Genomic DNA, 10,624 nt, shown 5'->3' on the forward strand with positions numbered 1-10,624 from the left:
CCTCATCCGACTAGTGCCAGAGCTGGCGTAGTAGGATTCCATCCTGATCCTGTGTTGACGATTTGCCTGTTTGATGGCTCGTCGGAGGTCGTAGTGGGATTTCTTAGTGGCCGCTCCTTGAAAGCGGCAGGTTTTTAGCTCAGTGCAGATGTTACCTGTAATCCATGACTTTTGGTTGGGATATGTTGTTAGATACTACTGATACTACTGAATCGTAGAACATATTCCAGTCTGTGTTAGTGAAACATTCCTGTGGTTTAGCATCACGCTTCATCTAAGTACTTCATATTGAGTGCGTCACTGGTACTTCCTGTTTCAGTTTTTGCTTGTAAGCAGGAATCAGGAGGATGGAGTTGTGGTCTGATTTGCCTTGTATGTGTCTCTGTGTGTGGAGAAGAGGTGATCTAGAGTTTTGTCTGTGTGTGGAGTAGAGGGGATCTAGAGTTTTGTCTGTGTGGAGTAGAGGTGATCTAGAGTTTTAGATGTGTCTGTGTGTGTGGAGTAGAGGTGATCTAGAGTTTTGTCTGTGTGGTGCAGAGGTGATCTAGAGTTTTGTCTATGTGTGGAGTAGAGGTGATCTAGAGTTTTGTCTATGTGGAGTAGAGGTGATCTAGAGTTTTGTCTATGTGGAGTAGAGGTGATCTAGAGTTTTGTCTATGTGTGGAGTAGAGGTGATCTAGAGTTTTGTCTGTGTGTGGAGTAGAGGTGATCTAGAGTTTTGTCTGTGTGTGGAGTAGAGGTGATCTAGAGTTTTGTCTGTGTGTGGAGTAGAGGTGATCTAGAGTTTTGTCTGTGTGGAGTAGAGGTGATCTAGAGTTTTGTCTATGTGTGGAGTAGAGGTGATCTAGAGTTTTGTCTATGTGTGGAGTAGAGGTGATCTAGAGTTTTGTCTGTGTGTGGAGTAGAGGTGATCTAGAGTTTTGTCTGTGTGTGGAGTAGAGGTGATCTAGAGTTTTGTCTGTGTGTGGAGTAGAGGTGATCTAGAGTTTTGTCTGTGTGTGGAGTAGAGGTGATCTAGAGTTTTGTCTGTGTGGAGTAGAGGTGATCTAGAGTTTTGTCTATGTGTGGAGTAGAGGTGATCTAGAGTTTTGTCTGTGTGTGGAGTAGAGGTGATCTAGAGTTTTGTCTGTGTGTGGAGTAGAGGTGATCTAGAGTTTTGTCTATGTGTGGAGTAGAGGTGATCTAGAGTTTTGTCTATGTGTGGAGTAGAGGTGATCTAGAGTTTTGTCTATGTGTGGAGTAGAGGTGATCTAGAGTTTTGTCTGTGTGTGGAGTAGAGGTGATCTAGAGTTTTGTCTGTGTGTGGAGTAGAGGTGATCTAGAGTTTTGTCTGTGTGTGGAGTAGAGGTGATCTAGAGTTTTGTCTATGTGTGGAGTAGAGGTGATCTAGAGTTTTAGATGTGTCTGTGTGTGGAGTAGAGGTGATCTAGAGTTTTGTCTGTGTGGAGTAGAGGTGATCTAGAGTTTTAGATGTGTCTGTGTGTGGAGTAGAGGTGATCTAGAGTTTTGTCTGTGTGGTGCAGAGGTGATCTAGAGTTTTGTCTGTGTGGAGTAGAGGTGATCTAGAGTTTTAGATGTGTCTGTGTGTGGAGTAGAGGTGATCTAGAGTTTTGTCTGTGTGTGGAGTAGAGGTGATCTAGAGTGTTGTCTGTGTGGAGTAGAGGTGATCTAGAGTTTTGTCTGTGTGTGGAGTAGAGGTGATCTAGAGTTTTGTCTATGTGTGGAGTAGAGGTGATCTAGAGTTTTGTCTGTGTGTGGAGTAGAGGTGATCTAGAGTTTTGTCTGTGTGGAGTAGAGGTGATCTAGAGTTTTGTCTATGTGGAGTAGAGGTGATCTAGAGTTTTGTCTATGTGTGGAGTAGAGGTGATCTAGAGTTTTGTCTATGTGTGGAGTAGAGGTGATCTAGAGTTTTGTCTGTGTGTGGAGTAGAGGTGATCTAGAGTTTTGTCTGTGTGTGGAGTAGAGGTGATCTAGAGTTTTGTCTGTGTGTGGAGTAGAGGTGATCTAGAGTTTTGTCTATGTGTGGAGTAGAGGTGATCTAGAGTTTTGTCTGTGTGTGGAGTAGAGGTGATCTAGAGTTTTGTCTATGTGTGGAGTAGAGGTGATCTAGAGTTTTGTCTGTGTGTGGAGTAGAGGTGATCTAGAGTTTTGTCTATGTGTGGAGTAGAGGTGATCTAGAGTTTTGTCTGTGTGTGGAGTAGAGGTGATCTAGAGTTTTGTCTGTGTGGAGTAGAGGTGATCTAGAGTTTTGTCTATGTGTGGAGTAGAGGTGATCTAGAGTTTTGTCTATGTGTGGAGTAGAGGTGATCTAGAGTTTTGTCTGTGTGGAGTAGAGGTGATCTAGAGTTTTGTCTATGTGTGGAGTAGAGGTGATCTAGAGTTTTGTCTGTGTGTGGAGTAGAGGTGATCTAGAGTTTTGTCTGTGTGTGGAGTAGAGGTGATCTAGAGTTTTGTCTGTGTGTGGAGTAGAGGTGATCTAGAGTTTTGTCTATGTGTGGAGTAGAGGTGATCTAGAGTTTTGTCTGTGTGTGGAGTAGAGGTGATCTAGAGTTTTGTCTGTGTGTGGAGTAGAGGTGATCTAGAGTTTTGTCTGTGTGTGGAGTAGAGGTGATCTAGAGTTTTGTCTGTGTGTGGAGTAGAGGTGATCTAGAGTTTTGTCTGTGTGGAGTAGAGGTGATCTAGAGTTTTGTCTGTGTGTGGAGTAGAGGTGATCTAGAGTTTTGTCTGTGTGGAGTAGAGGTGATCTAGAGTTTTGTCTGTGTGTGGAGTAGAGGTGATCTAGAGTTTTGTCTATGTGTGGAGTAGAGGTGATCTAGAGTTTTGTCTGTGTGTGGAGTAGAGGTGATCTAGAGTTTTGTCTGTGTGTGGAGTAGAGGTGATCTAGAGTTTTGTCTGTGTGTGGAGTAGAGGTGATCTAGAGTTTTGTCTGTGTGTGGAGTAGAGGTGATCTAGAGTTTTGTCTGTGTGGAGTAGAGGTGATCTAGAGTTTTGTCTGTGTGGAGTAGAGGTGATCTAGAGTTTTGTCTGTGTGGAGTAGAGGTGATCTAGAGTTTTGTCTGTGTGTGGAGTAGAGGTGATCTAGAGTTTTGTCTGTGTGTGGAGTAGAGGTGATCTAGAGTTTTGTCTGTGTGGAGTAGAGGTGATCTAGAGTTTTGTCTGTGTGTGGAGTAGAGGTGATCTAGAGTTTTGTCTGTGTGGAGTAGAGGTGATCTAGAGTTTTGTCTGTGTGTGGAGTAGAGATGATCTAGAGTTTTGTCTGTGTGGAGTAGAGGTGATCTAGAGTTTTGTCTGTGTGTGGAGTAGTGGTGATCTAGAGTTTTGTCTGTGTGTGGAGTAGAGGTGATCTAGAGTTTTGTCTGTGTGTGGAGTAGAGGTGATCTAGAGTTTTGTCTGTGTGTGGAGTAGAGGTGATCTAGAGTTTTGTCTGTGTGTGGAGTAGAGGTGATCTAGAGTTGTGTCTGTGTGTGGAGTAGAGGTGATCTAGAGTTGTGTCTATGTGGAGTAGAGGTGATCTAGAGTTTTGTCTATGTGTGGAGTAGAGGTGATCTAGAGTTTTGTCTGTGTGTGGAGTAGAGGTGATCTAGAGTTTTGTCTGTGTGGAGTAGAGGTGATCTAGAGTTTTGTCTATGTGTGGAGTAGAGGTGATCTAGAGTTTTGTCTATGTGTGGAGTAGAGGTGATCTAGAGTTTTGTCTGTGTGTGGAGTAGAGGTGATCTAGAGTTTTGTCTGTGTGTGGAGTAGAGGTGATCTAGAGTTTTGTCTGTGTGTGGAGTAGAGGTGATCTAGAGTTTTGTCTGTGTGTGGAGTAGAGGTGATCTAGAGTTTTGTCTGTGTGGAGTAGAGGTGATCTAGAGTTTTGTCTATGTGTGGAGTAGAGGTGATCTAGAGTTTTGTCTGTGTGTGGAGTAGAGGTGATCTAGAGTTTTGTCTGTGTGTGGAGTAGAGGTGATCTAGAGTTTTGTCTATGTGTGGAGTAGAGGTGATCTAGAGTTTTGTCTATGTGTGGAGTAGAGGTGATCTAGAGTTTTGTCTATGTGTGGAGTAGAGGTGATCTAGAGTTTTGTCTGTGTGTGGAGTAGAGGTGATCTAGAGTTTTGTCTGTGTGTGGAGTAGAGGTGATCTAGAGTTTTGTCTGTGTGTGGAGTAGAGGTGATCTAGAGTTTTGTCTATGTGTGGAGTAGAGGTGATCTAGAGTTTTAGATGTGTCTGTGTGTGGAGTAGAGGTGATCTAGAGTTTTGTCTGTGTGGAGTAGAGGTGATCTAGAGTTTTAGATGTGTCTGTGTGTGGAGTAGAGGTGATCTAGAGTTTTGTCTGTGTGGTGCAGAGGTGATCTAGAGTTTTGTCTGTGTGGAGTAGAGGTGATCTAGAGTTTTAGATGTGTCTGTGTGTGGAGTAGAGGTGATCTAGAGTTTTGTCTGTGTGTGGAGTAGAGGTGATCTAGAGTGTTGTCTGTGTGGAGTAGAGGTGATCTAGAGTTTTGTCTGTGTGTGGAGTAGAGGTGATCTAGAGTTTTGTCTATGTGTGGAGTAGAGGTGATCTAGAGTTTTGTCTGTGTGTGGAGTAGAGGTGATCTAGAGTTTTGTCTGTGTGGAGTAGAGGTGATCTAGAGTTTTGTCTATGTGGAGTAGAGGTGATCTAGAGTTTTGTCTATGTGTGGAGTAGAGGTGATCTAGAGTTTTGTCTATGTGTGGAGTAGAGGTGATCTAGAGTTGTGTCTGTGTGTGGAGTAGAGGTGATCTAGAGTTTTGTCTGTGTGTGGAGTAGAGGTGATCTAGAGTTTTGTCTGTGTGTGGAGTAGAGGTGATCTAGAGTTTTGTCTATGTGTGGAGTAGAGGTGATCTAGAGTTTTGTCTGTGTGTGGAGTAGAGGTGATCTAGAGTTTTGTCTATGTGTGGAGTAGAGGTGATCTAGAGTTTTGTCTGTGTGTGGAGTAGAGGTGATCTAGAGTTTTGTCTATGTGTGGAGTAGAGGTGATCTAGAGTTTTGTCTGTGTGTGGAGTAGAGGTGATCTAGAGTTTTGTCTGTGTGGAGTAGAGGTGATCTAGAGTTTTGTCTATGTGTGGAGTAGAGGTGATCTAGAGTTTTGTCTATGTGTGGAGTAGAGGTGATCTAGAGTTTTGTCTGTGTGGAGTAGAGGTGATCTAGAGTTTTGTCTATGTGTGGAGTAGAGGTGATCTAGAGTTTTGTCTGTGTGTGGAGTAGAGGTGATCTAGAGTTTTGTCTGTGTGTGGAGTAGAGGTGATCTAGAGTTTTGTCTGTGTGTGGAGTAGAGGTGATCTAGAGTTTTGTCTATGTGTGGAGTAGAGGTGATCTAGAGTTTTGTCTGTGTGTGGAGTAGAGGTGATCTAGAGTTTTGTCTGTGTGTGGAGTAGAGGTGATCTAGAGTTTTGTCTGTGTGTGGAGTAGAGGTGATCTAGAGTTTTGTCTGTGTGTGGAGTAGAGGTGATCTAGAGTTTTGTCTGTGTGGAGTAGAGGTGATCTAGAGTTTTGTCTGTGTGTGGAGTAGAGGTGATCTAGAGTTTTGTCTGTGTGGAGTAGAGGTGATCTAGAGTTTTGTCTGTGTGTGGAGTAGAGGTGATCTAGAGTTTTGTCTATGTGTGGAGTAGAGGTGATCTAGAGTTTTGTCTGTGTGTGGAGTAGAGGTGATCTAGAGTTTTGTCTGTGTGTGGAGTAGAGGTGATCTAGAGTTTTGTCTGTGTGTGGAGTAGAGGTGATCTAGAGTTTTGTCTGTGTGTGGAGTAGAGGTGATCTAGAGTTTTGTCTGTGTGGAGTAGAGGTGATCTAGAGTTTTGTCTGTGTGGAGTAGAGGTGATCTAGAGTTTTGTCTGTGTGGAGTAGAGGTGATCTAGAGTTTTGTCTGTGTGTGGAGTAGAGGTGATCTAGAGTTTTGTCTGTGTGTGGAGTAGAGGTGATCTAGAGTTTTGTCTGTGTGGAGTAGAGGTGATCTAGAGTTTTGTCTGTGTGTGGAGTAGAGGTGATCTAGAGTTTTGTCTGTGTGGAGTAGAGGTGATCTAGAGTTTTGTCTGTGTGTGGAGTAGAGATGATCTAGAGTTTTGTCTGTGTGGAGTAGAGGTGATCTAGAGTTTTGTCTGTGTGTGGAGTAGTGGTGATCTAGAGTTTTGTCTGTGTGTGGAGTAGAGGTGATCTAGAGTTTTGTCTGTGTGTGGAGTAGAGGTGATCTAGAGTTTTGTCTGTGTGTGGAGTAGAGGTGATCTAGAGTTTTGTCTGTGTGTGGAGTAGAGGTGATCTAGAGTTGTGTCTGTGTGTGGAGTAGAGGTGATCTAGAGTTGTGTCTATGTGGAGTAGAGGTGATCTAGAGTTTTGTCTATGTGTGGAGTAGAGGTGATCTAGAGTTTTGTCTGTGTGTGGAGTAGAGGTGATCTAGAGTTTTGTCTATGTGTGGAGTAGAGGTGATCTAGAGTTTTGTCTGTGTGTGGAGTAGAGGTGATCTAGAGTTTTGTCTATGTGTGGAGTAGAGGTGATCTAGAGTTTTGTCTATGTGTGGAGTAGAGGTGATCTAGAGTTTTGTCTATGTGTGGAGTAGAGGTGATCTAGAGTTTTGTCTATGTGTGGAGTAGAGGTGATCTAGAGTTTTGTCTGTGTGTGGAGTAGAGGTGATCTAGAGTTTTGTCTGTGTGTGGAGTAGAGGTGATCTAGAGTTTTGTCTGTGTGTGGAGTAGAGGTGATCTAGAGTTTTGTCTGTGTGTGGAGTAGAGGTGATCTAGAGTTTTGTCTGTGTGTGGAGTAGAGGTGATCTAGAGTTGTGTCTATGTGGAGTAGAGGTGATCTAGAGTTTTGTCTGTGTGGAGTAGAGGTGATCTAGAGTTTTGTCTGTGTGTGGAGTAGAGGTGATCTAGAGTTTTGTCTATGTGTGGAGTAGAGGTGATCTAGAGTTTTGTCTGTGTGGAGTATTGTCTGGTTGACAGGTGGTAAAGATGAGGTAAAACGGATTCCAGTTTCCCCACCTCTGGATGTGCGTTTTCCTCTTGTCTTATCCCTCTACCGATCATTGTGGTGGGGAATAAAACGATTGGAAAACTCTCTAACTCAGGTGAGCAGAAACTCGAGAAATTTCTCACAAACTGTTGTTAATAATCAGTATTGTGTGTGTGTGTTTCCAGATAACCTTTTCCGACCCAGAGATAGAGCCATTACAGGGAAGGAGATGCACCTCAGAACCAGGCAGTGAGTTCCTCCATCTCAATCTCTCATTCTGGCATCTCTCTCGCTCTCTCTCGCTCTCTCTCTCTCCGAGTCCTGACCACGGAGGTGGAAGCCTGTATAACTAACATCTCTGTTCAAAATGGCTTTTATTTTCTCTTCTGGCTTCCTTCTAACAGTGTTTTTGCTCTGTCGGATTAACTTCTTGGTTCCATCCCCACATTGTATTAGGCCGATTGATACAACCCATATTTATGCTTATTTATTTTATCTTGTGTCCTTTCCCATTTGTACATTGTTAAAACACTGTATATATATAATATGACATTTGTAATGTCTTTATTGTTTTGAAACTTCTGTATGTGTAATGTTTACTGTTAATTTTTATTGTTTATTTCACTTTATATATTCACTTTATATATTATCTACCTCACTTGCTTTGGCAATGTTAACACATGTTTCCCATGCCAATTAAGCCCTTGAATTGAATTGAATTGTTGTTGAATCAAGAGATATCATGTCTCAATTCAGTGATCCAGTGGGTGTAATGGGTGTAGCTGACCATGTCTCTATAGGACTGGTCTAGGTTAATGGAGTCTTCTTCGTAGGTGACCAGGTCTCTGCAGGGCTGGTGTAGGTTAATGGAGTCTTCTTCGTAGGTGACCAGGTCTCTGCAGGGCTGGTGTAGGTTAATGGAGTCTTCTTCGTAGGTGACCAGGTCTCTACAGGGCTGGTCAAGGTTAATGGAGTCCTCTTCGTAGGTGACCAGGTCTCTACAGGGCTGGTCTAGGTTAATGGAGTCTTCTTCGTAGGTGACCAGGTCTCTACAGGGCTGGTCTAGGTTAATGGAGTCTTCTTCGTAGGTGAAAAAGTCTCTACAGGGCTGGTCTAGGTTAATGGAGTCTTCTTCATAGGTGACCAGGTCTCTACAGGGCTGGTCTAGGTTAATGGAGTCATCTTCGTAGCTTACCAGGTCTCTACAGGGCTGGTCTAGGTTAATGGAGTCTTCTTCGTAGGTGACCAGGTCTCCACAGGGCTGGTCTAGGTTAATGGAGTCTTCTTCGTAGGTGACCAGGTCTCTACAGGGCTGGTCTAGGTTAATGGAGTCTTCTTCGTCGGTGACCAGGTCTCTATAGGACTGGTGTAGGTTAATGGAGTCTTCTTCATAGGTGATCAGGTCTCTATAGGTCTGGTCTAGTTTAATGGAATGAGTCTTAATTCAATCAGATACAAGCACTGTCTGGAATGCAGATTGCCAAATAATATTTCAGTTCAGTCAATTTAAGAAAGTAAACTGAAATTCCAGTCTGTTTACTTTCTGAATTGATTGAATTGAAAGTGGAATTGATCCCAACCCTACTGGGATGATGGCCCACTTATAAAGGACCCTGGGTATTAAACCTGAATATTCTGCCACACTGGATACTGTATGTGGGATTGTGACGACTCCTTATTGACAGGAACTATACAAATCTGCCGGAGATGAGGAGGAAACAGGAGGAAGAGAAGAGGAGGGAGGACTGCCTGACTAACAGGCTGAGAGCAGATCTCTTCAAAAAGGTCAGAATGTCTGGAGATACGGAATGTCTCTCTCTGTTAATTGATTGGTTGCTGCAGTAACTGTTTACTATTGTTGGTTATGCTGGTGAATGTATAGTAATACTTATACAGTAGTGATTATAGTGATATAGTAGGGATTATAGTGATACAGTAGGGATTATAGTGATACAGTAGGGATTATAGTGATACAGTAGAGATTATAGTGATACAGTAGGGATTATAGTGATTATAGTGATACAGTAGGGATTATAGTGATACAGTAGGGATTATAGTGATACAGTAGGGATTATAGTGATACAGTAGAGATTATAGTGATACAGTAGGGATTATAGTGATACATAGGGATTATAGTGATACATAGGGATTATAGTGATTATAGTGATACAGTAGGGATTATAGTGATACAGTAGGGATTATAGTGATACAGTAGAGATTATAGTGATACAGTAGGGATTATAGTGATACAGTAGGGATTATAGTGATACAGTAGGGATTATAGTGGTACAGTAGGGATTATAGTGATACAGTAGGGATTATAGTGATACAGTAGAGATTATAGTGATACAGTAGGGATTATAGTGATACATAGGGATTATAGTGATACATAGGGATTATAGTGATTATAGTGATACAGTAGGGATTAGAGTGATACAGTAGGGATTATAGTGATACAGTAGAGATTATAGTGATACAGTAGGGATTAGAGTGATACAGTAGGGATTATAGTGATACAGTAGGGATTATAGTGATACAGTAGGGATTATAGTGATACAGTAGAGATTATAGTGATACAGTAGGGATTATAGTGATACATAGGGATTATAGTGATACATAGGGATTATAGTGATTATAGTGATACAGTAGGGATTAGAGTGATACAGTAGGGATTATAGTGATACAGTAGAGATTATAGTGATACAGTAGGGATTATAGTGATACATAGGGATTATAGTGATACATAGGGATTATAGTGATTATAGTGATACAGTAGGGATTATAGTGATACAGTAGAGATTATAGTGATACAGTAGGGATTATAGTGATACAGTAGGGATTATAGTGATACAGTAGAGATTATAGTGATATAGTAGGGATTGTAGTGCTACAGTAGGGATTATAGTGATACAGTAGGGATTATAGTGATACAGTAGGGATTATAGTGATACAGTAGGGATTATAGTGGTACAGTAGGGATTATAGTGATACAGTAGGGATTATAGTGATACAGTAGGGATTATAGTGATACAGTAGGGATTATAGTAATATAGTAAGGATTATAGTGATACAGTAGAGATTATAGTAGGGATTATAGTGATACAGTATAGATTATAGTGATATAGTAAGGATTATAGTGATACAGTAGCAATTATAGTGATACAGTAGGGATTATAGTGATACAGTAGGGATTATAGTGATACAGTAGGGATTATAGTGATTATAGTGATACAGTAGGGATTATAGTGATACAGTATAGATTATAGTGATATAGTAAGGATTATAGTGATACAGTAGCAATTATAGTGATACAGTAGGGATTATAGTGATACAGTAGGGATTATAGTGATACAGTAGGGATTAGAGTGATATAGCAGGGATTATAGTGATACAGTAGGGATTATAGTGATACGGTAGGGATTATAGTGATACAGTAGGGATTATAGTGATACAGTAGGGATTATAGTGAAATAATAGGGATTATAGTGATACAGTAGGGATTATAGTAATTTAGTAGGGATTATAGTGATACAGTAGGGATTATAGTGATACATAGGGATTATAGTGATTATAGTGATACAGTAGGGATTATAGTGATACAGTAGGGATTATAGTGATACAGTAGGGATTATAGTGATACAGTAGGGATTAGAGTGATATAGTAGTGATTATAGTGATACAGTAGGG

The 10,624-nt window shown here is 41.5% G+C and overlaps 1 protein-coding gene across 1 annotated transcript in view; it reads left to right on the plus strand.

The window, feature by feature from the left end:
- The window catches only part of LOC118943860 (mucin-2-like), a 62,727-nt gene extending 55,265 nt beyond the window's left edge, over positions 1–7,462 (plus strand). The window contains exon 9 of the mRNA XM_036960169.1: positions 7,123–7,462. Within this exon, the coding sequence (XP_036816064.1) occupies positions 7,123–7,190 (68 nt within the window). The 3' untranslated portion in view covers positions 7,191–7,462. The remainder of the gene's footprint in view (positions 1–7,122) is intronic.
- Positions 7,463–10,624: the final 3,162 nt, after the last annotated feature.

This window comes from Oncorhynchus mykiss, chromosome 23 (assembly GCF_013265735.2).
Source record: "Oncorhynchus mykiss isolate Arlee chromosome 23, USDA_OmykA_1.1, whole genome shotgun sequence".
NCBI classification, from domain to species: domain Eukaryota; kingdom Metazoa; phylum Chordata; class Actinopteri; order Salmoniformes; family Salmonidae; genus Oncorhynchus; species Oncorhynchus mykiss.